Source organism: Spermophilus citellus (assembly GCF_964194105.1).
Source record: "Spermophilus citellus genome assembly, chromosome: 9".
NCBI classification, from domain to species: Eukaryota; Metazoa; Chordata; class Mammalia; order Rodentia; family Sciuridae; genus Spermophilus; species Spermophilus citellus.
The window spans coordinates 138,464,276-138,491,348 of record NC_138191.1 but is presented as its reverse complement, the minus strand read 5'-3'; the positions used below and the strand labels follow the sequence as shown (position 1 = coordinate 138,491,348).

The window sequence follows — 27,073 nt, the reverse complement described above, 5'->3', positions numbered from 1 at the left end:
GGCTGTCCCGTCTCCAGAGGGGCTGGAGGTGGGGTGGGCTGGCCACTCCCCACAGCTCTTGCTCCTGGCTGCGTGGACCTGGGGGCCAGGGCTGGCCTTACTGTTTGTTGGAAGTCCCAGCTGGCACTGGGAGGACTTCCCCAGCATGGGCCTGCTGGGGAGCAGGGTAGGCCCTCCAGCCATGCCAGTCCTCACAGGCACCTGCCCCACGAGTGCACAGGGGACGTCTCCCCAGCCCCCAAGGGCTCGTTTTAGGAGGACCTGTGGAGTGCCACAGTGGTGGAGGGGTGGTCGCTGGGTGCTCTGTGGGCCGCTGCCCTGTGAGGACCTTCGTCCTCCAGAGCTGCCAGCACCTGGGGCCCCTTGCCTGCCCCTGGAGGCCCAGGTGCCAAGGGCCCAAGGTTCTTGACATTTGTGCCCCAAAGGCTGGTACCCTGGGGATGACAGCTGGAGACATTTCCAGAGTGGTTTCAAGATCCACCTGGTCCCCCAAACAACAAGCAGTGTCCTGGGAACTAGGGGCTAGTAGTAGCATCTGTTGGTGGTTTCCTTCACCTCTCTTTTTCTGGGGAGGGAGAACTTGCCCCCATGGGCAGGTGCAGGGCAGCCACACTGAGAGCTTGCCGAGGAGGAGGCTGGGCACCCACCCAGCCCAGGCGGCTCTCTCCAGGCCTGCGCCTGCAAGGAGGCCAGTTCAGAAGGTCACTGCCCTGATTTTTATTGCTGTCTCCTGTGTTCTCACGACCCCTTGCCCTCTGCGCAGACCAGCAGGACAGCAGCTTTGACAGGGCCTAGCCTTCAGGGGATTAAAACCCTCTCAGAGGCCTGGATCTCAAGCCACCAAGGTTAAATGTGGTAGTAGCTTAGAAAGCGGTGTGAGAAACTGGGAGAGAGGCAGGGTCCTAGAGTCAGGACAGGCCCAGACGTGCGGGCCGGCTGTTCCCCACACAGGCGGCCAGCTGGGAGAAGTGGGAGGCACTCCCGTCCACATGGGCCCCTGTGCGGGGCGTCCATGGCTTCCTGTGGTGGAAGCAGCTGTCCTCACAGCCTGGCTGTCTGTCGCAGCCAGACAGGGAGGCCCCTTTCCCAGCTGAGTCTTGGGGTAGCCCTGTGCCTTCCCGCGTGGCCCTGGCTCTCCTGCAGCAGTGCTGTGCAGTGGAGGGCTGCTCTAACAAGGACTTCCTGCCGTCGCTGTCCTAGCATTTCCTGAGTGGCACGTCCGGCTCCCTGGTTGGCATGTGCAGACCCTAATTTTCCCGACCAGTGACACCTAGAGCCCTCTTGCAGTGGCCCCTCGTGCCCCAGGCTCCCCTCGGGGGTGCGCATCTCCCAGGGATGGTCAGGTGGCAGGAGCAGGTGTCTAGAATCAGGGAACTACCCGCGTGCAGATGTTGCCAGAGCTGCACGCAGAGTGGGAGCAGGCACTTGCCCCCAGAGGTGACCCCAGAGCCCTTTGGCCCTTTACCCTGGGGACAGATGGAGGCCTGCCTGGGTGCCTCGCCTCGCTGGCCTGCTGGAGGCGTGTGTGAGGTGTGTGCCTTTTCCCTGGGTGCCTCGCCTTGTGCTGGCCAGCCACCCTGGGCCCGGAGGAGGCCAGACAAGGCTCACGCGGCTGTCCCCTGGCTCTTCCCCTGGCTCTTTTGCCTGCAAGGAAACAGAAAGCCCCAGCTTGGCTCCTGCAGTGAACCAGAGCTGTAGCCTGTGGCAGAGGGTGGTCCTCAGCCTGTGAGCAGGCGAGACCACACTGGGTCCCCAAGTCAGGCAGTGGCGTGTGGGCAGTGAGGACATCCAAGGAGAAGCAGCAAGCCCCTGGTGAGGGACCCGATCCGCCACCCTCCCCAGGTGTCCACCCGAGGGGCCCTGGGCCAGCCCTTGGGTGGGTTGAGCCTCAGTCAGCTTCTCCCAGGCTTGTGCAGGTCTTGGGGGCATGGCCATGCTCACCCGACGCTGCTGCCTGGCACAGCGGGCCTGCTCTCTGCTGTGGGGGGGGGCAGCACCCAGCCCACTCAGCTGCCTCCCTGGTCCCAGGGTGGTAGAGCATGTGCAGGTGGGCAGGGCTGCCTCCCGGGCCCCTCCAGGGGCACGGAGGGAGGATGAGTCTCATTCTTTGGGTGCTGGGGACGGAACCCAGGCCTTGTGCATGCTGCTATCCTGGTGCAGCTCTAGTGGGCGGCGGACGCCAAGTCCAGCTCTTGCTTTTCTTTGAGGCACTCTGTCCTCGTCCTCTCACCATCCACAGTGCAGAGGCTTCATTGACTGAAGGAGGGCGCTCCCCTCTCCTGCTCTGGGGTCCTGCCCTGTCAGGCCCAGGAGGTGCTGTGTGCTCTGTGCTTCTGCCCTTGCCGTGGAGCCCTGGGCCCCAGGCCTGTGTGGGTGTGGTCTGCCCGCTGGGGCGGCGAGGCCTGTTTCCTGGTGGCCCCAGTGCGCCTGTCACCTGCATGTCTCCCCTCACCAGTGTGTGGGAAGCCCAACCCTAACCATCCCAAGGGACACGGTGCTCACCCCTCAGTGCCCTGAGGTTCTGTGGCCCAGTCATGGCCATGTGCATCCTGGAGAGGGAGGGCCAGTCTTCCCAGGGGTGCCCTGGCCGTGGCTGGCCATGAGCCTTCCTGCAGTGTGTTCCAGAAGTGAAACTCCACGTTGGCTGAGATGGGCATTGCCAGCTAGCCTGTGGTGGCCAGTGTGGGGTTTGGAGGGGTCTCTGGAAGTGTGACTGTGTGCTGGGCCCCAGAGAAGAGTGACCGTGACACAGGGGCAGGTGAGGAGAGCAGGCATCCTGGCTGGTGATGGGCAGGGTGCCCGGATGCTGGGTCTTGGCTGTCCTTGGCTCTGAGGGTTTTCCCAGTGCCTCTGGGCTGTGCGCCATTCCACATGGTGGTGTCAGGGAGGCTGGATGGCAGTAGCCATGTGGGGCAGCAGAGGCCCCCTGACCTGTGAGGGCTATGGCCCCATGGGAAGGACCTAGAGGGGCAGCACCCTGCTGGGCAGGGGAGGGATGTTGGCACATCCTGGTCTCTAGTCTGTCCTGAAAGGAACGTGCAGTCCCTGAGTGTCCAGCGCAGATGGTGGGGGTCTCCAGGCCCTGGGAAGGTGCTCGCTGTCTCTTGGCTCTGTGAGGGTCTCATGCCTGTGGCTGTACCCTGGCAGGGCAGGGCCGGGCAGGGAAAGCGTTTGGTGTTTCCCAGATACTCCCCTGGTTCTGTAAGCCCTGCCCCCAGGAGGTCCTCTCCTGCTCTTGGGCAGCCTCAGTGCAGGGTTTACAGGCTGGGCCTGGCTCCTGGCTGCTGTCCCTTTGCTCCTTCTGCGTCTTTTCCTTTGGCTGTCCCCTGAGCCAGGGGCAGGACCCCAGACCCCTGCAAGAGCAGGTGCTCCAGGCCCCACATCCTCGCTCATCGCCTCCCACCTGCTGTCTGTCACCTGCACCCTGGGCCTTCAAGCCACCCAGGAGCACCCAGTCCCCGGGGCTTTGCAGGAGGCCTGGCTCCCAATGTGGGCCTGCCCTCTCCTGGCCACAGCCCCTGCTCCTGTGCCGCAGTGCTCCCAGTCCCCTTGCCACCTGCCCAGAGGGCTTCCAGACCTCACAAGCACCACTGTAACGAGGCCCGAGGGCTGGTGCGCAGTGGTGGAGCGCTTGCCTAGCGCGAAGCACTGGATTTGATCCTCAGCACCACATAAAAATAAATAAAATAAAATAAAGGTGTTGTGTCCATCTACTATATATATATATATATATTTTTAACTGAATTTCTATTTGTACGTAGGAAACGTGCTCCCTGTATAGGGTTGGGGTGGCTGTCAGCCTGCGTGGACACACCCTTACCTGGGACTTTGCTACAGGAGCCAAGAAAGGGCTGTCGGGACTCTGTCACAATGGCAGAAGGTGCGACTTACGCAGTCAAGGGGGAGAAATAAAGAATGTCCACGCGCTTCTGCCCTTTCAATGCTTTATTCACTCAAATCACTCAGTACAGTTTCACTCTAGAGGTTTTTAATCAAGAAAATGACAATCCTTAACGCTGGGCACTGCGACAGCACAATCAACCTGCGGCAAACAATTCTGCACACACACACACACATGACAGGCTCGCGACGGACATTCCCTCTGCGTGCTAAGCTCGAGTGTCAGATCTAAAGTCTCAAGGCTTAGGTTCTGAGTCCAGCAGATGCCCACGGTGACCAGGTAAAGGACCAGGGCAGACTTCTCCTGGGGTGCAGCTGACGGCTGTCAAGGAGAGGGTTGAAGGGAGAAGTCGCGGGGCTCAGCAGGTCAAGACGTGGCTGTAGCACTTGAGAGCCGTGAAGAAGGTGCAGAGGGTCTGGCAGACGAGGAGAGTGGGGGTGGGTCCAGGTCCTCACCAGGCTCTCCAGCCCGAGGGCATCAGTGTGGCTGGCTGGATGTCTGTTCACTCGCTCCATCCTTTATACGAAATTTTGGGTCTCGTGACCACCCTTTCCATGCCTTTCAGCTGCCACCGGATTTCTCAGTGATGTCATTTGCCCTGGGGTTGAAGCATCTGGTCTGGTGGTCCCCATCCTGCTTTTCTTGCCTCTCCTGCTTATGGGGTAAGGACAGTGTGACAGGGCTGGGGATGTGGCTCAAGCGGTAGCGCGCTCGCCTGGCATGCGTGCGGCCCGGGTTCAATCCTCAGCACCACGTACCAACAGAGATGTTGTGTCCACCGAGAACTAAAAAATAAATAAAAATTAAAATTCTCTCTCTCTCTCTGTCCCCCTCTCTCTCTCACTCTCTCTTTTAAAAAAAAAAAAGGACAGTGTGACAGAGACTTCACTCTGAGCCTGTCGGGGTGGGGATGATTATATTGAGGGCTCTGGGTGTGCCAGTGAGACGGCAGGTTTAGAGTAGAGTTTTTAAGATGGAGTTGCTTAGGCTCAGGCCTCAGGCCATCCTTACCGAGTCCCCTGCCAGAACAGTGGAGTGACTACGCCCGTCGGCTGCCGCCCTGGCTTTCCCCCGGGTCCCCCGCCTCCTTTGGGGTATGGATGGGTGGCTCTCTACCTAGCCTCGGACCCTGGCTTTCCAGGGCTTCTCAGGTGGGAGTCACTGCCAGTCGCTGGGGGCTGGGATCTGCCCAGAGCCTGGCTGGGCGCAGGTCAGTCCTCTGCCTCTCGGGCTCGAGGAGCAGATTGTGTACGCAGTACAGCAATCAGTGGTCTGCCTCGGCTTTACCGAGCCTGGCGTTGGTGGGCATGTGGCTGTGCCAGCCCAGTGTCCAGTCGCTCCAGGTAAGAACGTGTTCTCCTTGACTTGGGTGGAGAATGGGGTCCCAGCGTCCCACTTAGCCCGGGTGACTGTTTCCAAGGAAAGCCACAGGGCGATGCGCACATCAGGCGGGTGCAGCGGGAGCTGCAGACTCCATCTTCTCCCTGTGTCCTCGGGGAGGGGACGGTGAGGTCTCCCCAGGGCCTCTCTCTACAAGGGCTCTCAGTTGCCTGGCCTGGCCCTTCTGCTGGAGGCCTGCCCATTGCTGGCTACGAGTGCTGCCAGGTCCCCAGGCACCTTCTGTGAGCAGAGCCAGCAGAGCCTCTGGCTGCCATGTCCTCTAGGAGGGAGAAGGGCTGCTGGTAGTCTGGTGGCCCAGGACAGGCCTGGGCCACAGCTGCCCACTGTCTTCTCTGTCCCTAATACCATCAACGTCTCCCTGCTCTTGACTGCAAGCTGCACTCAGGCAGGGTGTGGCTGTGGCCCAGGCGACTGACCCGTGGCCCCACCTCATGCCCTGACACCTGTGTCCTGGGGAGGACTGCCAGGCGGGGCTGTCAACCTGGTGGGGCTGGAGAGCTCTGTCCACGCGGCTGCTGTTGGGCACAGGTCCCTGGGAGCGGCAGCCCCACAGGCCTTGGGGGACCTGCCTCCCACCTGCTGGACTTGGCCCACACGTCTCTCACCCCCTGGGTCCTCTTGGGGGGGCGGAGGCTGGAGATGGCAGTTTGTACCTAGCAGAGACCATCTTCCTTGTCCAAGGGCCAGGGAAGCTGAGGCACCAGAGGAGGGCCAGAGGGCCACCTGTCACCATTGCAAGGTGGCACTTCTGAGAGCAGCCTGCCCTGTGACTGGTTGGACAGCACCTCAGAGGACTGGCCTCACAGAGTCCTGGACACCTGTCCACCTGCCCCCTTTGTCCTGGAGAGAGCTCTGGCTCGCGGGGTGCCCGGCCGCCCCCTCTGCCTCTGGGTTTGCCACCAGCGCAGGGGTTGAAGGTGGGTGGGGAAGGCCCGGAGCTCCCCCCGGCACAGGGTGCTGCCAGCCGCAGACTAAAGGTCCTTCCGCCCCATCTTTGGACCTCTCTGCAGGCCCTTGGGGGAGTCGAGGACCCAGGAAGGGTCCTGGCTGACGTGCAGGTCTCCTGAGCGAGAAGCCTCTGTGTGGTTTGTGGTGGGGTGTGTTCAAAGCCAGTCAAGTTGGGTCCCCTTCCCTTTCCCACGCCAGCGTGCTGAGCCATCCCTCCCACCCAGGCCGTCCCCGTCCCTCACAGCGGACACCTGCCACTGGGCATGCCATCCAGACTCCAGAGCTCCCCAGTGGTCTCTGATGGCCTGCCTCCTCTAGGTGGCCGGACAGTGTGCCTGTGGAGGGGCTGCTGGTCACCCCAGCCCTACCTGCAGTCGGGAGGAGGCTGGCCGGCCTGCTGAGCTCTGGGCTGAGGCGCAGCTCCTGGGGAACCCTGTCTGCCCAGCGCACACTGCCTGCCACAGGAGGCTGCCGCCGCCGCCCTGGCCTGGAGCCTCACGGCTGGCCCAGTGACCTGCAGTTCCTGTCCGGGTCCCAAACATGTCACCAGGCCTGCCTCAGCTGTGGCTCTGGAGTGTCAGGTCCCAGCCAACTGGCCAGCCTGGAGCCCTGGGTGAGTTCTGAGGACCTCCAGCCCTCCCGGGCAGGAGGCGAGCAAGTGGAGGAACACCTGGGGACCCTCGCTCCATCCCACACAGGGCCGCGGCCCCGCTTGGGTCTGACCCGCGGCCGTGTCCGGCTGCTCTCCCCTCCACCTGCCGCAACAGGACCACTGACGGGTTCTCGCGGGGGCCAGGCCTCCCAGGAGCTTGGTGTCTGGGGCAGTGGAGAATGTGCAGTCCCTGTGGGAGAGTCACTGCTGCTAGGGTGGGGGAGGGCTGGTGGCCTGGCCTTGTCGTGTGGCCAGGGGCTCTTTGTGTGTGGGATGTGTTTGCACCTTGGGATGCCTCGGGTCTGTGGGAGGCGCTGAGTTCTGCCGGTGACTCCTGGCTGCCCCCCACCCAGGTGCCAGCAGCTGCTGCAGGGGCTGTCCACTCCTGTTGTGTCTGTTTCTATAGAGAGAACACAGTGTGGGCGTCAGCTGGGCAGAAGGGAGCAGGCCCCTGCTGAGCAGACCGCTGGCTGGCGGGCGGGCGGGCGGGCGGGCGGGGTGGGGCTAGCCCAGCCTCCCCTTCCTGGTGGAGCAGGAAGCATCCACAGAGCCCCCGGGTGAGGTCCTGGGCCAGAGGTCATGTGGGCAGGTGCCGGGCCCTGCCGCCTCCCCTAGACTGCAGCCCCCACAGCCTCGTGGCCAGGGTGGGGCAGGCTGTCCTCTGTCCCCTGTGTGGTAATAGCCAGGGCTTCTTCAGAGGTGACAGCAGTAGGTCTGGGCACCAGGCCACATGTCCTGCCCGGCACTGCTGCTGCTCTGGAGACAAGGTCCCTGGGAGGAGGCTGTGGGGACCCCAGAAGGTGGCCCTCCTCATCTGGACGGCTTGAGACATGCCCCGGAGGTCCTCTCAGACAGCTTGGAGCAAGGAGCAGTCTCCGGTTCTGACACTTATCTCCCAGACGCCAAAAACCTAAGTGGGCCGCTGTGAGCGCAGACGGGTGTCTGGGGAGAAGTCCCGGCGGGGCGCAGGCAGCCGGGGTGGGGGCCGAGCTGCGGGGTGGCCGCCTGCCGGGAGGACAGGGCCCCCGTGCGTGCTGGTGCCCCGTGGCCTGCACACCCGGCCTGTGAGAGGAGTGGGAGAACGGCTCGGGAGGGCGGCGCACCCCGGGCAGTGCTGAGGCCCCGGGCCTGCGCGGACCCTGCCCCCTCGGTGCTGGGGAGGCCCTCTGTGGGAACACGTCGGGGCGGACCTGAGGGTTCGGGCTCAGCAGCTCTGTCCCTGTGACTCACCGGACAGGAACCCTTTTAGTTCCCACCGGCTAAAGGCAGCTGCGGCCAGGTGGGCTGCGATGCTGTTCAGGGTCTAGGAGAGGTGGGTGGTGGGCAGCGTGTGTGGAAGCCCACCTCCTGGGGTGGGGCCCAGCCCTGTCCATGAAGGCCCAGCCGAGTGGCGTTGTCCGGAGTCAGAAGGGATGAGCAGATGGGCCCGGGGTCTGGTGGGTGGGCTGTGCTGGCCCCAGCACGAGCTCCCCGGCCACGTGGGCTCCAGCCCTGTCCCTTGAGTGCCTTCAGGTTAGGCCCTGGGGGCTGTTTTATTCAGGATTTGAAGATGGGAAGGTATTGGCCTTGGACAGAAAACGTAGCCCTGTGTTTTTCTCGGGCACGGAGACGTCCAGTTTGAAGAGAGATGGAAATCTCTAGACGTTGGGTCCCACATCCCGGAGGCAGCATCTGTGGGAGGGTCCTCTGGACATGGTGCAGGTGCTGGGCTCCACCCGGAGGGGCCTGCTGCCGAAGGCCTGCCTGTCCAGGACTTTCCCTGGGCGTGGGTCAGCAGGACGGGTAGTGTCCCCTACCTGCTCCCTCCAGTGGGAGCTCCTGTGAGTGGGACGAGCTGTGGGCAGGGCCTTCCGCGGAGGGCTATTCCAGAGCAGGAGTCCCTTCTTGGGGGCGCTGCCCAGGTTCTGTGCATGTCCTCCCTCCTCAGGCCTTTCCTGGGGTCTTAACGCAGGTCCCCTGATGAATGAGTTTCCTGGACACGTTTCACTGAGCTCAGGGGACGTGGTCCTTGGCACCTGCCCCGTAGAAGCACTGCCCTCTGGGCCTTTGGCTTAAACGTGAACGCTCCCAGCCATTTTTATTTTGAGACAGGACCTTGCCAAGTTGCTGAGGCTGTCCTTGAACTTGCGATCCTCCTGCCTCAGCCTCCCCAGTTGCTGGGATGTCAGGTGTGACCACTGCACCTGCCTTAGGTTCTGAAGTCCAGTTCATTTTGAGGTTGGCAGCTTGGGCTCTCTTGGTGGCCCGCCCTGTGAGGACAGTGACCGACTCCTGTGTGCGTGTGTCTGGCCTGTGGGTGTGGGTGCCGCAGGCGTGTGTGCATGGCTTCTCCCCGCCATGTCCTGTCCCCTCCCACCCCAGGTGGCCTTGGGTGCTGGGGGCCACAGCGGTTCTTGGCTTTCTGGGTCAGTGAGGGGCTGAAGGGGAGCTGCCTTAGCCCTCAGGTTTGGGGGGCTGCTGAGGTGAGTGGAGGCCTCTCCAGGCCCCAGTCTCTCTCCTTTGATCCCTGTCCCCAACTCCGGCCAGGAGCCCACCCTGAGCCTGGCCTCCGCACTGCCCTTTGCTTCCTGCGGGTTGCGACGTGCCCTGCCTCTTCCTGCTGGCGGCATGTCCTCGTCACTGAGCTGTGAGCCTCACCTGTCACCTGCAGGGACCCCAGGCTCTGCATGGGAAATGGAGCAAATGGGTGGTGTTGGGTGGGAACCTACTGGACTCTGCTGCCCGCCTTGGAGGAGGGGGATGCGCCCATGGGGGGAGGTGGGGTCGGCCTCCTTCCTGGCTGCGCTGTTGGGACTTGGTGGCCCATGCTGCTGTCCTTTCCAGTATCTCCCTGGCCAATTGGAAGGGATGGAGGTCGCTGCCCACACTGCCTCTGCAGAAGGGCCACTTCCCTGGGCTTAGTGGGGGCGGAGCTCACTGCTGCCCATCGGTGGCTTTCCCGGATGCCTTGGCCCCTAGTGGATCAGACTGGGTGCACCTGTGAGCCGGGCCTGTGGGGTGCAGTGACTCTGGGGACAGGAATATGGGGAGGAGGTGGCCTGCTTGGATGTGTAGCCCAGGGGCCCCAGCTGTGTATGGGTGCAGGAAGGCTGAGCTTGCTGAGGGGCTTGGGCTTGGGAGGTGGTGCTGCGCGTTTCTGGAGAGGCGGTGCCAGGCGCCAGCAGCCACTTGGAACAGGACCCTGGATCAGCAGCATGCAGTCCTGTGTGAAGCCTCGCTGTTTGGGGTAGGCCCTGGGCCTGTCTCTCCCGCCTCATGGGCTTGGGAGGGGAGGGCCCTTCCTGGGGGCCACCCTGCACACCTCTGGGCCAAGTCCTCGCCCCCTGGCAAACTCCTAGTTAGGCCCACTTCTTGGTGAGCCGGCCTTCCAAGAACAGTGGCCGCTGCCTCTCGTGTCCCTCCCCACAGCACTTCCCCTCCTCCTCCCAGTGGGTGGAAGGCCTGTTTGTCTTTATGGACTCTGGTGAGGAGTGGCAGGCAGCCAGGCGTCCATTACAGGCCGCCCCGCCCGCCTGCGAGTCACGGCGATGGAATGTCTGCTGGGCGCCCAGGGACGCCACCCAGACAGAAGCGGTGAGGCTAGAACAAGCCCAGACCCTGAGCCGAGGTGCACGGCCGCCTGCCTCTCTGGGCTTCGGCTAAAGTCCTCTGACGCTGGTTCCTCCGGGGGCTTGAGAGGGAGCAGCCCTCGTTGCCTTTGGGGACTTCCCACTTTCTCTGCCTCTGAGGTCTGTGGGGCCCGATGTCCTCTGGGAGGTGCTGGGGTATGCGCCAGTTGAGACACATGTCCAGTGTCGCCAGGTCAGTGTCGGCCACAGCCTGGTGTGCTTGGTGCCCCCCCATCTCCACAGGACCAGCTGCTGCCCCAGGACCCAGGGCCCACAGGTCCTCCTGCCAGCTGGGTCTCCTTATGTCCCAGCCTCCACACAGGAGCCTGTCCTGCAGCTAGCGAAGCCCCTCACGTGCCTGGCTGGGGGTCAGAGCAGGGGCCCACTGGGTGTCCCCGGAGGACACAGGGTAGTCCTCGGTGACTCGGTTTCCTTAGAGAAGACTGTCGCTATTGAAGTAACCATGAGTTGACCTAGTTAAAGAAAAATCAAAGTGAGCCTTCAGAATCGGGATTCTTACTCCATTTGGGGGCTTGGGGTTGCCTTGCAAATTTAATCAGCTTCCTCTGTACCACAGTAATCAGAAAACTGGGTTACCCCGAGCAGGATACGAGCGTGAATTATCCCGTGTAAAATATCAGTGGTGCTTATAAAAATAGCTTTGCAACTTCTGGAACTGTGGAGCCTTCAGAAAAGGCCCTCGGCTCAAGTTGAGCTGGTTCCCAGTGTGGGGACTTGGGACGGCACCTGCTGGAGACAGCTGAGGTCCACAGGCCCTGCCCACCCAGTACCAGTTCCTGCAGGAGCCTCCGTGCCACCTAGAGCGGCCCTGCCTCCTCTAGACCTGGGCCCAGATGTGGGGTGGGCCTGCCCAGCTCCTTGCCCTGGGAACCCAGGCGGGCCTGAGCAGACGCGTGAGGAGCCTGGGTGGGCCAGGCGGGAGAACCCACCCCGCAGGAGGGGCGGCACCGGGGTGTGGTTTGTGGATGGAGGGTGGTGTTCTAGGCTGTGCCCATCTGCCGAGGGCTTGCTGCAGAGGGTCCCTTCCGGCTGACCCTCGCCAGGTGGTCTTTGTCAGCTGGCTACAGTGCCAGGACCCTGTATGAGGCACAGAGAGGGGAGGACCCAGGCCTGGCAGAGGCTGCTGCTGGCCCTGGCACAAGACTGGGAACTGTGCTGGGCCTGCCTGCTGCCCAGAGGGTATGAGGGCCAGTTGCTGTTCACGGGCAAGGTGGAAGTCCTTTGGGGGCAAGAGTACTACCCGGGCGGGTCCTCTGGTGCCCTCTTGGGATCTTGAAGCCTAGGCTGCTACAGCCTGCCTCTGAGGAGGTGGTGGCCGCCCAGGGACAGCCGTGGGCATCTCCACCAGTCTGGCTGTCTCGGCTCAGCCTCGAGCAGGCCTGGGGATGTGGGTCTGCAGGGTGGGGTGTCCCCTCTGCCCAGAGCCCCTTTTCCCACAGCAGTCTTAGATCTGTCCTGGGTCCCAGGGGGAACAGGGACCCAATGGCCCTTTCTGCACAGGTGGGGGGCCGCTGGGGATTGGGTGTTCAGCCTGTTCGCTGGAGCAAAGGTCCGTGGGTCTGGTGGTGTCTGACAGGAGGTGCTGTGCAGGAAGGTTTGTGGTCTTGGTGACCCCAAGAAGTCAGTTTGGCAGTTGGGACGGACTATCAGAGTGACTGGCACCGTCGGCGTTCAGGGGGTGTCTTATTTGCCCGCCCGCCAGATGGCTGGAAGGTCACTGAGCATGCCTTGGGGTGGGGCTGTCCCCAAGAACACCCCAGCACCATGGCCTGGCCGTCTCCTGTGTCCCCGCTGTGGTCCTCGCAGGCCTGGCCCTGTTCTGCCCCATCCTCAGGGCTTGGAAACTCGGCTGGATGAGAGTCGGGGTGTTTTGTGTCTTAAACGCAGATTCTCCAGTGACTGAACCGCAGGGCCGCATCCCAGTGTTAGATTTCTGCCTTTTTTCTGACTTGGGAATATTACGTGGTTGAATTTCACGATAGATTGATCGACTAAGAAAAGCTGGTTTTCAGTTCATCTGTGAACAAGGAAGTAAACGAGTGGACGGCGATTCCCGGGGGTTTTTGAGGGTGGCCTGTCCAGCCTCCAGGTCAGGACGTGTTGGTGGGTGGGCCGCCTCTTCTCCTAAGACCCCGGCTTCAGGTGAGGGCAGGGTCCATGGGAGAGAGCGGGTCTGGTGGGGGCGCCGGGCCTTGGCCTGTTGTTGTGGCCATGGTGGCCTCTAGCAGTGGAATTTGCCCCTTGGCCGGGTGGCAGAGGGAGCCTGGGTTGGGGCTATTGTCCCCCAGGATGTCTTTGGGGCCATTTGGGGTAGATATGGAGCAGCCCACCCCTGTCCACCAGGCCTGGCCAGGCCACCTCCTGTGGCCGTGGCTGCCGACATGGCCTGGCTAGTCAAGTTTGGGTGGAGACTGGCCCCTTGGCCTCGCCCAGGAGCTGTGAGAGCTGCCGCCTGCCCAGGGAGGGTTTGCAGTGACTGTCCCCTGCCTGGCCCAGCCAGGTGGCACCAGAGTAGAGCAGGACCCCACCCGCTGAGGAGTGCCGACTGTCCGCCTCACAGCTCACTGCGGAATGTTCCGTGTACTTGGGTAGAGTGCGTTGGCCCAAGGAGGGCTGCCGTGGGGCATTGTGGCCTGGCCATGGTGCCCCTGGTGGCAAGGGCCTGCCTGTTCCCCCAGCAGGAAGTCGGGCCATCTGCCCTGACAGGGCCTCTGGACTTGGTCTCCGCAGGAACCTCACAGGGTGGACCCTGGCGTCAGCTCTCGGCCAGGAGTCCTGTGTGTAGCTGGCCTTTGGAGGTGGACACTCCCCAGCCTCAACACAGGCAGCCTTGCAGCTAGCGGGAGTGTCCACGGCAACAGATGCCGCGCTCCGTGCTTAGCCCTGGGCGCAGTGAATCGTGGCCGCCTCAGCTCGGCCGGCCGGCCCAGAGGGCGTCGGGCTGGGTTTCAGGCAGGTGTCTGGTTGCCGCGCTGCCTCCCTTTCGAAGAGCTCAGCCACCCGTGTCCTAACCTGCACGCCTGCCCCCGGAAGGGACCCGCACCAGCCGCTGTCGGGCCAGGCCCCGAGCTGTCCCGTGGCTTCCTGGCAGGACACTGCAGTGAAGTCGAGTCGCAGGGCCGTGACTGAAGGTCACAGGGTCATCCGTGTCCGGGCCCTCGCTGCTGCACCCCCGTCTTCTGTGGTCTTGGGAAAGTCCCTGGCGGGGGGGACGCCAGGTGCGTGGTGGCTCACGTCCTGCCAGGAGGCACAGCCTCTGCGTTCCCTCACCGGCACTCCTGTGTCCACGTCGTAGGAGCCGCGCTCGGCTGGGAGACAGAGTGGCCCTTTGCTGTGTCTCTTCTCGGGGACGGTTTTGGCTGTTGATGGCCTTCCTTTCCTCGGGCGCCCAGGGTGCCTCCCACGCAGGCGAGCGCTCCGCCCCAGCCCAGCCCGCCCCGCGCCTTTTGAAATGGTGCTTTCCACCTGAGGCATGCAGACAGTCCTCTTCCTCCACATCCCTCCAGGCAGTGTCCCTGCCTCCTGGGGACAGTGTCTCTGGGTGTCTTTCGGCCACCGGCCAGCTGCTCAACCCTGGGAACAGCCGGACTGCCACAGCCGCAGCAGCTCTGCCTTCCCGCCAGCGGTGGACGAGGGCTGCGTGCAGCCTGGTGAGCGTCGCGCTCTGTGCCTGCCGTCCTGGTGGGCGAGAGCTGCCCAGTGCCTGGACGCCGGCCATGCTGCTGCGCTCACTGGCCATTGGTGCATCTCACGGAGGAACATTTGTGTGGCCGTGTCCAGTTTTTGCTGCACCGTCGGCCGGCGTCTGGTGACTGACGGCACACGTTTTCCTCCGGCTCTGGCTCCCGTCCCCGTCCCCGTCGGTGGGGCCCTTTTGAAGGGAGAGGCTCCTTCAGCTCCAGTGCACCCCTCTTCTCTGCTCCTCTCAGATTCCTCGTGCTTCTGCGCCAGCTGAGGGGCCTCGGGGGCCGGCTGTGGCGTGTCCCTCGCAGACCCCTCCCTGCGTTGCGGCGAGGCACACTGCACTGTCACCACATGGGCTCTTCAGGACAGGTTGGGTGGCACGGACCCTGCAGTCTCTTCACATGACAGTCCACCCCCAGCGGGAGGGTGACCTGAGAGCAGAGGACGTCTGGTTACATGCTGCAGGGGCAGCTGCGATGTGCCCTACAGGAAGCATGGGCACCTACAGAGCGTCCCCGGGGGCTGCCGCGCCCGGCACCTCTCCAAGCCTGGTGCTCTGCCGCTGTGGGAATGCTGGGTCCCCAGGGTGGCGCTGGGCTGCTGCTGGGCTGCAGAGCAGTGGGAGCCTCTTCTCCAGTCTGCCGAGTCCCTGTTGGTTGGAGAAGTTGTGGCGTCGTATGAGGACTGCTGTGTGCCCTGCTGTGTCCCTGTGCCCAGGGCTGACTGCCCACACGTGGGATGGCAGGCAGGCTTCCTTAGGGTTCTCGCTGGGGCACACCTGTTGGGTCTGCTTGCCGCAGCAGTCCTGGACCTCTCGGAGGTCTGCCCCTGGAGGCCAGGCCTGTGGAGGCCCGGCAGAGGCCCTCAGGTAAGGTCAGATGTGGAGAGGGGTTTTTCCTCTGGTCTGGGGGTGGCACCCAGGGCTCTCTCCAGTGAGTCACTGGGTCTTAGTCAGTTGCCCAGGCTGGCCCTGAACTTGCGATCCTCCTGCCTCGGCTTCTTGAGTCCTGGACTCGGAGTCTCTGCAGGACTTTGAGATGGTTCATATTGGTCTTGGCTCCGTGGGTAAGTGAAGCCGAGGGACTGTGCCCCAGGTGAGAGGCCCGCTGGGCTTCCCTGATGGCCTCCGCAGCCTTGCCCTTGCCTTGCCAGGAGGCTGGGGGGGGGGGGCTGGTGCCCCTGGTGCACCACACAGCTGCCCACCAGCCCCTCCTCTTTGCAGTACGCCCCAGGCGGCCAGTGAGGAGTGGAGGCACCACCACCTGGGCTGCCCCGTGGCCCCTGGTCATTACCCCCGGGTCATGGCTGTTTCCCACCCAGGGAGCTGCCCTCTGGTATCACCCCGCAGTCCACGTCAGGGCCCCACTGAGAGCTCCCTCACCTAGAAGCCTGCGTCTGCAGCCTTGGCCCTGCACCCCAGGCACACCCTGCCCTAGCCAGTCCTCCAGGCCAGGCAGAGGCCACCGATCACACAGCAGCCTCGCGTGGCTGCAGGCGGGCCCTCCCAGCTAGCCACGTCCTCTGAGTGGCTAATTTCCAAACACCATGAACCACAGATACCCACCTTGTGAGGCGTCCAGGTGTGCCGCTCTGCTGCAGTGAGTCCACAGCACTCAGGGCTTGGTGCTGCTCTGTGCTCTCAGTATCCAGGGGCCACCACGCCAGGACTCTCACGGCTGTTCCCGGACACGAGGTGGCCGTGTGCTTGTCAGGCTGCGCAGTAGCTGCTGTGTTCTGATTGGTGCATGGCCCCTGGCATAGGTCCCAGCCTGAGAGGTGCGAAGTCCCCAGGGAGGGAAGGGCCAAGGACGCTGCCCAGAGCTCCATGCTGAGTGAGTGGCCGTTCTGCCTCAGGCCCCAGGTAGAGGACAGTGGATCCTCTGCGTCAGGCTCGTGGGGCCTTGGCCTGCCCCAGGGGGTGGAGCCCGGCTCTGCTGGGCTGCTGTGGCCCAGGGAGGTCGCCACAGGGGGCTTCCCAGGTGTCTGAGGGTAGCCAGTCGGAGCAGGCATCCTAGGCTGGGGCTCAGGGACCCGCTGCTTGGTGGTCCTGGTCCTGGTGGGCCCTCTCCTACGGCAGCTCGCTGCAGGGCAGGAGAGGTGGAAGCTGCCTTGCCCACAGTGGACCAGGGTTCCTGGGAAGGAGTCAGCAGCCCATGACTGTCCTTTCCTGGTCCCTGAGGAGTTGGGGCCAGAACTCAGCCCCAAGCCCCAGGCCCTTTGCACTGGTTGGGGCCTCCCTGTGTCCCTTCGTGCCTTGCCTTTTCTGCGTGGCTCTCAGCCCAGATCTCTGCTCCCCTGGACACTGGCTCTTGCCTCACCAACAGGCCTGGCCTGCTCTCCCCATCCTGTCAGGCCTGGCTGTGGGTGGCCCTGCACACACGCCTCTGGGGGGGACCTGGCCCCGGACAGGGCAGTTCAGAGACTTTCCCTATGGGTTCATGGGCATTGGTGCCCGGTACTGGTGCCTGGGCCGTGGCTGTATAGGCGGGGAGCTCCCGCTGCGAGGCCCAGCGTGCGGTTGGGCCAGAGGGCACCTGAGCCCTGCTGCGGCCTCCACGGGCCCCGAGCCAGAGGCCCCGAGAAGCAGTATGGTGTGCTCAGAAAGCCACAGCGAGGGCCACCTGCCCTGGGGTCACCTGTCTCTGCTGATGGCTCCAGAGACTGTCCCTTGCCTCAGCCTCCCTGGCGCCTGCCATGAGTTCCTGAGAAGCCTGGTGCAGCTGGGGCTCATGCTGGCTCCGCAGCTGGGCTCAGACGGCCGTGGGGAGCCCAGGTGGAGGCCCTAGTGGAGGCCCTCGTGGCGGAGATGCTCCTGCCTGAGCAGGCTGGGTGGAGGTGTGCTTGTGAGCCGTCCATGGGCGACAGCAGGAGCCCAGGTCCCCTCGTGTCCTGGGAACGGGTCTGTGGGCCCGAGATTGGGAAGCGGCTTGTTCCCGTAGCCTCTCCCCGAGTGTCCACTTCCTCCTGCTGTGGAAGCAGATACAAGCTGGGCCAGATACAGAGGCTCCTCCAAGTGGCTGTGGCCTTCTGGGCAGCGTGGCCTCATTGGTGTCAGGGGTGCCAGGCGAGGTATTTCCCCACGATGTGGCCGAAGCCTGATGAGGACGCTGGTGTGCTCTGGGTGGCTCCCTGCCTGGGCTGTGCCCTGTGTGGCCAGGTCATTGTAGCTGGTCTTCTCTCCCTGCTGCTCAGCAGACCCTGAGGACCATCCAGTCGGGCAGAGTGGCCAGGGCACTGTGGGGAGGTTGGGCAGTGTGCTGGTCAGTTCCTCTCCCTCGTCTGCCGCCCCACTTGCCCCAGGGAGGGCGTGAGGAGCGGCTGGGAGGGTGGCTAGGCAGGCCCTGCAGCAGGGAGCTTGTTTCTCTGAGAAACAGGGAGGGGACGCTGGCCCCGTGTCAGGGTCCCTCAGTGGCCCCTCCTGCAGTGTCCTCTGGGGGTTTCCCTACTTGGGTAGCTGCTCAGGTGGGGCTGCAGCCAGGTTCAGGGCCACTGGGAGGAGCCCTGGGGCTCTGGAGGTGGCAGGCCCCTGCTGGCCACCCCTGCGCCATAGACACCCTGTCATCTGGCTGCTCTGCCTCAGCCCAGGTCAGTTGGAGGCAGGGCGTGTCCCCCCTGAGCTGTGAACACACGCAGGGACCCCTCGGCTTTCCCCTGCTGCCGGTTGCCACACTGCGGGGTCTTTGCCTGGTTCCCTGGTCTTCGGGGGGCTGAGGTACCCACAGCCCTGAGCCTGGTCTTCCTGCCCGCCTGGCCCTGGACAGGCTTACACCTGCTGGTGGGGCGTGGGGAGCAGCATCTCCTGTCGGGGTTCCAGGGGGAGGTGGCCCCGGGGTAGGCTGTGGCCTGCGACCCCTGGACGTAGGGCTGCTCTGTGCAGCCCTGCTCAGTCTCTGGCCTTGTGAGGCGTGTGAGGGCCCTAAGGAGGTCACAAACCAGAGCCCCTTGTCTCAGCCAGTCCTCAGAGGGTGACGCAGTGCGCAGTGTCTGTCACTGTCGGCGATGCTGGGCCCCCTGGTGCTGAGGGCAAGTTCCCGTGGTGCCTGGTTTGAGAACCAGTCAGCCTCGCCTCGTAAGAGGTGGTGTTCGCGGTGGGGGTGAGAACAGAGTCTCAGGAGGATTGTCCCAGCCCCCCCCCCCCCGACCCTACCCTGGGCATGGTGGCCTCCGCAGCCTACCCCACCCCGTCTCCCTCCACACCTTTCTCCAGACCCGCCGGGCTTCTCCACTGGGCACGCGGGCATCTGAGGGGCGTCTGACGCGGCGGCTGTGGCTTTCCGGTGCGAACAGAGCTCACTTTCCACTCCTGCCCTCCGCCCGCTGACAGGAAGCCCCCACTGGCAGCGCCAGCCCTCGTGCCCTCACGGTAGTTCCCCAGGGGGCCCTGCCACCCCCCCCCCCCCCGCAGGGCATGCAGGGCCTGGGGCAGCCCCGGAGTGGTCGCCCTGAGAGGCTGAACACGCTCCACGCCTGCCCAGGTGGCTGTGTGGCAGCTTGAGAGCAGGTTCTAGAAACTGCCCACAGCAGGGTTTCTGCACCCGCCAGGTCCTGGCTTAGAGGAGAGGGGGTCTCCTGCCCTCCTGGCGACCCTGCCCTGGGAAGCAGGGTCCTGCTGCACCCCACAGGACTAGCTGCTGACAGTGTTTCCTCAACTGTCCCTGGAAGGGAGCCTCTCTCCAGGCCCAGGTTGGACCCTGGCTCTGCCGCCCGAGGCCCTCCCTGCGGTCCGGAGAGCCGGCCCCGCGTCACTCCTGCTCTGGCTCCAGGCTCAGGAAGGACGGTCGGTCTCCTGTCTTTTTGCTCCCTCAGGTTTGGAGCCTTGGCTCAGGGACATCTGGGAGGTCGCTGGCTTTTCCACGTTGACTGGGCCAGGAGCATTGGTGTCTCTGGTTCCAAGGGCACGTGTGGGGCACCCGGGAGCCGGAGCTGGTGCGTAGGACACGCTAGGGCGGAGGGCACACCTCCCAGCTCTGACCGGAGGCCCCCAGGGCCGCGCCCGTCAAGCCTGTCTTGCTTGCCGGTGGACAACTGAGACGTCTGCTCTCTAGCAGAGTGGTGGCAGTGGCCACGCCGGGCACTCTGCGGTCTCCTCGCCCACAGGCAGCATCACATCGGGTCCACACCTGGCCAATGAGCCTCCTGCCAGGGTGGCCCCTTCCCAGCTACTCTGGGTCAGCACCGACGTGCTTGGCCTCTCAGCAGGTGCCATGGCTCGGTGGCTGGGTCATCCTCCATCCCTGCCATGGGCAGGACAGCAGCTCCCTCTGGGTCTCTGCAGGAACACAACATGCTCTAGGAGGTGGCGTGAATGGACAAGGGCAGGGAGTGACGGTCAGGCGGAGCCTCTGTGGAGGCCAGAGCCTGCAGCTGTGGGGTGAGGTCACCTCGTCACACCGCACAGGCAGCACAGCACTGCTCTGTTCCCCTGGGGATGATGGTGGCCTTTCTGCCCGAGGCCTCCGGAGCCGCGAGCTGGGCTCTCGGGTGCTCCACACGCCACGTGCCTGTGTGCCCACAGGGCTTCTCGTGGCTGGGAGCCGTGGTGGCCCAGCAGTGCCAACGGGGCCTTTTGTGTTGATCGCAGGTGTCCTCTGAGCCCCCGGCCTCCATGAGACCCAAAACGGATGCTGCCTGCTCTCAGCCCCCCGCGTCCCCCGAGAAGGACAAGCAGTCCAGCTGGCTGCGGACCTTGGCTGCCTCCTCCAATAAGGTGCTCCACCAGGACCTGCGGGGTCCCCGGGAAGTGGACCTGGCCTGGCCTCTCCGTCCGCTGACCGTGCGACTCTCTTGACAGGGCCTGGGCTGCGTTCACCCTCGCCAGCGCCTCTCTGCTTTCCGACCCTGGTCCCCTGCAGTGTCCACAAGTGAAAAAGAGCTCTCCCCCCACCTCCCAGCCCTGATCCGAGACAGGTGAGTGCCCGACCTGCGCCTCTGGCCAGGGCCCTCGGGTGCCAGCGAGCTTCCCACAGCTTCCCGTGCTTCCCCGTGGCTTGTCCACGGTTGGCCTGCCGGGCAGCAGGCTGACTGAGGGTCCGCGTGGGGGAGAAAGTGCCTCCCGGACGCCGCTGGGGACTGTCATGGTGCGGCCTGTGTGGAGGGCAGGCGGCCGTGGGCTCGGGGCCCCTTCCCAGCCCACGCCTGCAACGCCCTTGGCAGCTTCTACTCCTACAAGAGCTTCGAGACGGCTGTGGCCCCCAATGTGGCCCTCGCGCCACCGGCCCAGCAGAAGGTGGTGAGCAGCCCGCCGTGCACCGCTGCCGTCTCCCGGGCCCCCGAGCCTCTCGCCTCATGCATTCAGCCACGGAAGCGGAAGTGGACCACAGACACCCCAGGAGCTCCGGAGACGGTGGCACCCGTTGCTGCCCCCGAAGAGGACAAGGACTCAGAGGCCGAGGTCGAAGTTGAGAGCAGAGAGGAGTGTAAGTTCCCTTCGGTGCTTCCTGCGGGCAGCACCCTGGGCAGAGCCTGCTTGGCCGTGTCCTTGGCATCCCCCAGCCCTCCCTCGAGCACCCCCTGACTTCAGCCTGTCTTCCCCAGTCACCTCCTCCTTGTCCTCGCTGTCCTCGCCGTCCTTTACCTCGTCCAGCTCTGCCAAGGACCTGAGTTCCCCGGGAGTGCACGCCCCGCCCGCAGCGGCCCCAGATGCTGCAGTCCCTGTGGACGCCCCGAGCGGGCTGGAGGCGGAGCTGGAGCACCTCCGGCAGGCCCTGGAGGGCGGCCTGGACACCCGGGAAGCCAAGGAGAAGTTCCTGCACGAGGTGGTCAAGATGCGCGTGAAGCAGGAGGAGAAGCTGAGCGCGGCTCTGCAGGCCAAGCGCAGCCTGCACCAGGTGAGCTGGGCAGCGGGGCCCTGAGGGACCCCAGGCCCTGGGCACCTGCCTCCCTCCCAGCTGCCTCATGGGTGCCCTGCGCCTCTGGGGGCCTTCCCAGTGTGCCGAGGTCCTGACGGGGCCATTTCATCTCCAGAAGTCCCTCGGGGCTTCCAGGGAGGCCCCTGTGGTTGGTTTGGCCACCACATTCCAGCCATAGGCCCGTGTGGAGCCCAGTTCAGGAAGGGGCACCCCGTGCAGTGTTCTGCAGGCTGGACTCTTCAGGGGCTGAGACCGTCTCTGGTTGGGCACTGGGCGTGAGAGCCGCGGCTGCTGCTGAGCCGCCGCACCCTCCAGGGTCAGCAGCAGACCTCACTGCGCTGCGCCCGGGCTGCCTCGCCACTGTGCTATGGCCAGGCCCCCTTCCACCGCTCCCGCAGGAACCAGGGGGACGCAGGCCAGGCCGCCACCTGGGGAGGGAGGCTCGCACGGCAGCTGGTCCTCACCCTGGCTGGCGTGGGCAGCTCTGGGGGCTCCACCTGCGTGGGCTGTAGCACAACTCCCTGGGGCCCCGGGGAACTGCAGGGTTTCAGGTGGCCCCAGTGTCTGCCCTGCCCCCACCACATTGTCCCAGTTCTGGGTGGAGGTGGGACTTCCCACGCGTGCTCACGAGGCGTCTGCAGAGAAGTGTGAGTCACCGGTGTTCTAACAAGGGGGACGGCCTGGGCCTGGGGCCTGGATGCTGTGGCCCCACTGTGCGCTGGCCCCAGGAGTCTGTGGCATGGGCATCTGGGGGAGGAGGTGTACCCAGCAGTGACATGGCTGGCTGGGGTCATCTGGGCCTGGTAGGTGTGGACAAGCTCTGGGACGTGGGTGGACGTGGGAGGCAGGGGCTGGCCATGACCCGGGCCTGCCTGCCCTCAGGAGCTGGAGTTCCTGCGTGTGGCCAAGAAGGAGAAGCTGCGGGAGGCCACCGAGGCCAAGCGCAGCCTGAGGAAGGAGATCGAGCGCCTCCGCGCGGAGAACGAGAAGAAGATGAAGGAGGCCAACGAGTCGCGGGTGCGCCTCAAGCGGGAGCTGGAGCAGGCGCGGCAGGTCCGGGTGTGTGACAAGGGCTGCGAGGCCGGCCGCCTGCGGGCCAAGTACTCCGCGCAGGTAGGCGGCAGGGCCCGAGGCGCATGGACAGGTGCCACCCGATGGCTGCGGGGCTGCGTGGACCCTGGTGGCGGGCCGCCACGTGCTCACGACGGGCAGGGCTGTGTTGCAGGCCAGGCCAAGGGCCTTCCCCCGTCGGGACCCGCATGGCCCCAGCTCTGAGGGCTCCCTCCTGTCCACGTTCTCTTGGTGGTTTTTTTTTGAGAAACAAGCTCTGAAGTGAGCCCAGGGTGCAGGGAGCCCGGGGTGGAGGGGGGTCTCTGGTGGATCACAGGACTGGGCCATACCACCCATCAGGCTGGCAACACAGGCAGGGTGTCCTGGCGCAGAGCAGAGCCTTCCCAGATGCGGGCCGTGGGGAGACGGGGAAGGTGCAAGACTTCATGCAAGTGGGCACCAGCTGGCCCAGGCCCTGGGACCAGGGTAGGGCGGGGCTGCTGGCCTGGTGTGCCCGTGCCGCCCTCCAGGCCCTGCCTCGCAGCCCAGAGGCACAGAGGTGTGGTGGGCACGAGGCAGGTGAATAGGAGCCAGCCCAGGGAGATGGGGCCTCAGGCAAGAGGCCTAGGGCCAGGCATCACTGCTGACTGCCTGGGTCCCTTTCAGATTGAGGACTTGCAGGTGAAGCTCCAGCACGCGGAGGCGGACCGCGAGCAGCTGCGGGCAGACCTGCTGCGGGAGCGCGAGGCCCGGGAGCACCTGGAGAAGGTGGTGAAGGAGCTGCAGGAGCAGCTGTGGCCGCGGCCCCGCCCGGAGAACACAGGAGGCAAGGGCAGTGCCGAGCCGGAGCCCTAGCTGAGCGCCGCCCGCCCGTGTCGGGTGCGGACACAACTCGGGGCAGCGGGCCGCAGGCGGGGTGCAGCCCCCAGCACAACGTCTCTTCTGTGCCTACTACCAAGTGAGTGTTGGCGCCACGCACTGTCGGGATCCACTGCAGAATCCCCACTGGCCCAGTGCCGGGGAGCAGCCGCGGCGCAGCCTCTGTGGCCGGAGGTTCTAACGTGGACACTTTTGTTATAAGCTATTTAAAATCCACAAGGAGACTTGATACTCAGAAAGCCAACACATTTTTTAAAAGACTGACTGCGGAGCCCCGGCCGTCGCCATGTGAGGCCCATGTGGCGGGCGGCGTGTGCCCGCCCAGAAGCCATCACCGCTCGTCTGCGCCCGCGGCTGTGAGGACAGCAAGGGTTTTTCTTCAGAGTCTATTTTTTCAGCAACAAGGACCCGGGTCTTCCTGCTGCTGCCTCGAGGAGCAGGGAGAGCGCCGCGAGCCGGACGAGCCCAGCACTGCCCGCCTTACGCCACCCCTGGCCACCCCCCCCCCCATGCCGCTGCCCCAGGCCCCAGGAAGCAGAGCCACGTGGGCGCGGGACACGCCAGCCCTGGGCTCCTCTGCCCCCAGCTCCACCACCCAGCGCCCCCCCCCCCCAGGTGCTGGCCCGGGCAGGGCGTGGCGTGGCCAGGCAGGAGCACCTAGGCCACGGGAGCCTCTCCAGTCGGCCACGGTGCCCCGTTGCGGGACTGAGGCTGCAGCATTGGAACAAAACACAGCATTATATTACTTTTTTATTTGTTCATTTAAATGTATACTTAGAACTGCACTTTGTCAGAACCTGCCCTGTCTTTCTACTCCTGTTAACTAAGGTTTTTACCGATTTCTAGAGCAGTTCAAACCCTAAGTGCTGAGTGCTGGGAACCCCTCTGGTGCTTGGTTGAACAAGGGAATCACAAGAAACGAATCGCAGAAACTGAACTTGGGGGTCGCTCTGTGCCTTCCAGCGTCTTGTACAGCCAGCCCGACTCGTCTTCTCACCCCCACAACATCGTCTCAGCAGCGACTGAACCTGCCACTGTCAGAATAGGTTACTTGCATTTATTCCAAATAATCTCGTTTGCCCTCAACTGTTATGCAATTGTATAAGGTTTCTATGCCCAAGCTTGAAGGATGATTTCCCAGTAGACAAAGGCGGCCACCCTCCGAAGTTGTGGTCTTCGTTACGTGGGTGGTGGCACAGGAGTCCGCTCGAGTCCTGGCGCCCAGGCCCTACACGCGGGGGAGGCAGGGACCCCGTGTGCAGGGCCGAGGGCCTTGGAATCGCCCAACGCCGCCAGCAGCGACCAACAAAGACCAGAGACTGCTAAGCCCTGTCGCCCGGGTGACGAAATTGCCTATGGGGTCTTGCCCTTGGTTTACTAAGGGGGCTCGGCTCGGTGGCTGCCGGGACCCCCTTGTGAAGTGCAATGCAAAGGGACATCGTGTATAGGCAGCGTTTGTTTGGGGTTTTTCTTTGGCTTTTCTTTTCCTTTTGCAGTTACGAGACCTGTATGCATGGGGTGTCGCGCCCTGCCGTAGGTAGACCCGTCCATGGGCATTATTACCGTGTCTTCTTGTAAAGGGTCCGTTTTGTTACGCAGCACGCAGAACGCTGTTTCCAGCCATGTTTTTCCAGAATTGTGTTTTTTCAGTCATTTCTTGAAGGGAAACTAAAGGATTCAGTTGGAGCAAAGCTTTAAGTGTGTGGCGTGCTTGTGTGTGGCTCTTTCTCGCCAGGTCTGAGGATCGCAGTGTGCTGGGCCCCGGAGGGACACGCTGTTCTCAGCCACTTTGGGGCAGGGCCTCCTGGCCCTGCCTGGTCACCATGGTACCCAGGCCCTCTTCCAGTATGGGAAGTGCTGTGACGTGGTGGAACTCCCGCGTGCCAGCTGGCCCTGGGAAGGTCCTGTTGTCTCGCGAGTCTGTCCCACCTGGGCCCATGCCTGCCACCACTTCCTGCCAGAGCCAGTGGGCGGTAGGATGGGGTGGGCAGGCTCCTTCACCAGCAGCTTGTGCTCAGGCCTTCCTGGGCAGCTTGGCTGCCTCTGCCTGGCTCCCCGGGTCCCTGCCCCGGGTGAGTGGGTGGGGCGCTGGGTGGTCCCTGCCGATTCCCTCCAGGGGCAGCCCTGCTGCGGCCCCCCACCTGGCCCCCCACCCCCGTCAGTGAGGTACAGTGAGGTTCTTTTCATAAAAAGGGAGAAGAGGTATCTCGCGTTGGCTGTTGACTCTCCCTGTGTGTAGCCATCGTCGGGGACTGTGTGGCCTCATTGTCTCTCTGCGGAAGAAGATTGTTAACGAAGGGAAAAACAACAGCAATAACATTCGTATTTGTGGAGCAGCTGACCGTCCCGCCACCCTGCCTTCCTGCAGGACCAGCCAGTGTGGAGCAGCTGACCGCCCCGCCGCCCCGCTCTCCTCCCGGACCAGCCAGTGTGGAGCGGCTGGCGTGTGAACACCGTCTCGTCTCACGCCCTGTTTTATACCTGTGTATGGCGGGTCCTTTTTAGAAACTTTTCTTACCTGTTAGTCGTCTTATTTTCTGGGTTGTTTTTAACTGAGGGAAAAGATGCTCATCCGCTGGAGGGACGGAGCAGCCCCGGGCGCCTCCAGCCAGCCCCCCCCAGCCCCCCCCCCCGCCCCCGGGACCGCCCCCACCCTGGCGGGAGGCGCCCTTCTCCGCTCAGGCAGGATGGCGGAAGCAGACCCCACCTCCACCTTATAACCTGCACCCGCACCCTGTCCTATGCTGCTGCTAATGACAGTCGATGGCTTCTCTGCTATTGGAAAACTATTTTTATGTAATTAATGTATGCTTTCTTGTTTATAAATGCCTGATTTTAAAAGGAAAAAGACGCTTGGCATATTTCTCTCACTGTGTACCTGTTAGTCCTGCCACCACACACGGACGGCGTTGTGCAGCAAAGGACCGAGGGCGCTGCGGGCAGCTGTGCTTGTGCCCCCCAGACCCTCGGGGCCGGTGCAGGTCTGCCCTGACCTCCCATGCACTTGGGCCATGGGTCCTTTGGACGTCAGCTGGAGCCCTGGCCTGGTGCTCCGGTGGCTTGGCCAGGCCTCCACGAGGAGCTGCTGGAATGGTCCCTGGGGCTTGGTCCCTGAAGAGCCAGCAGAGTTGCTGGATAGTGGCCTCCGACCCTGGGTCCAGGAGGCTGCCCTGAGGAGCGAGCAGTGATGTGTACAGAGCCCACTTCACCAAGGGGGGACTCACCACAGGGCCCTGGGGCTCAGCTGTCACCTTTTGACACTTAGCCACCCAGGTCCAGCCTCCCCAGCCTGGCCTGGCCCCTCATCAGAGGTCATCTAACCTCTTTCAGCAGTGGTTTGGGGAAGCTCTGCCCATCCCCTGGCAGGACTCCTGGGTCCCCTTCGTCCCCAGCCCAGGGCCAAGAGAAACCGCCCTGCCCTGCCCTGCCCTGCCCTGCCCTGGGAGGGCCCACCCTGGGAGCTGTGGGGAGAGCGGCGCAGGGTGGGATCTAGTCAGGGTCATCCCCACCCCTTGCCGTGGAGCTGGGAAAGCCCACCGTCCTGGCCTGGCCTCCCATGCAGGCCAGGTCCTGGTCGGGGGACTGTGGGTCCCAGAAGAGAGCGTTGGCTCACCCACTAGGGGTCACGTGTGCTCTGTGGCCTGGACGTGAGCTGGGGCAACGTCTGTCTGCAGCAGTGGGAACTCGGCCTGCTCTGCCCAGTGCTGCCCACGGGGCCACCCAGGAGCTGTGGATGGGTGTACGGCAGTGGGCCACCTCCGCAGCCCGGGGACTTGCCAGCCGACTGGCCCTTCCTTGCCACTGGGATTCCCTCTGCACCGTACGCGGGGCTGACCTGCAGAGCCGCGGAGGGACGGAGGGTGGGCAGCCGGGGTCCAGTGCGGCAGGGCTCAGAGGCAGTAGTGGGCAGGTAGCTGCCGGTGAGGCTGTCCTGGGGAGGCTACGTGCAGTGAGGGCACCCTGCCTGCCAGGGTCTTGGGCTGGGCCCCTCCTCGGGGCCTGCCTGCCTGCTGCAGGGGTGCCCAGGGGCAGGGGGCAGGGAGGCGGGGTGGGGGAAGCTCGGCCCCTGCTCGGGGCCCCA

At 64.1% G+C, this 27,073-nt stretch overlaps 1 protein-coding gene across 2 annotated transcripts in view; it reads left to right on the top strand.

Annotated features, from left to right (window-relative positions):
• SKI (SKI proto-oncogene) overlaps positions 1 to 25,839 on the top strand; it is a 56,201-nt gene extending 30,362 nt beyond the window's left edge. Inside the window, exons 2-7 of one of the 2 annotated variants that reach the window (XM_081307348.1) lie at positions 19,797 to 19,922; positions 20,007 to 20,122; positions 20,369 to 20,631; positions 20,750 to 21,042; positions 21,946 to 22,176; positions 22,780 to 25,839. In XM_081307348.1, the coding sequence (XP_081163474.1) occupies positions 19,797 to 19,922; positions 20,007 to 20,122; positions 20,369 to 20,631; positions 20,750 to 21,042; positions 21,946 to 22,176; positions 22,780 to 22,968 (1,218 nt within the window). In that variant the 3' untranslated portion in view covers positions 22,969 to 25,839. Of the gene's footprint in view, positions 1 to 19,796; positions 19,923 to 20,006; positions 20,123 to 20,368; positions 20,632 to 20,749; positions 21,043 to 21,945; positions 22,301 to 22,339; positions 22,722 to 22,779 lie in introns of those variants that run through there. The other variant, XM_081307349.1, reaches the window with a different exon arrangement.
• Positions 25,840 to 27,073: the final 1,234 nt, after the last annotated feature.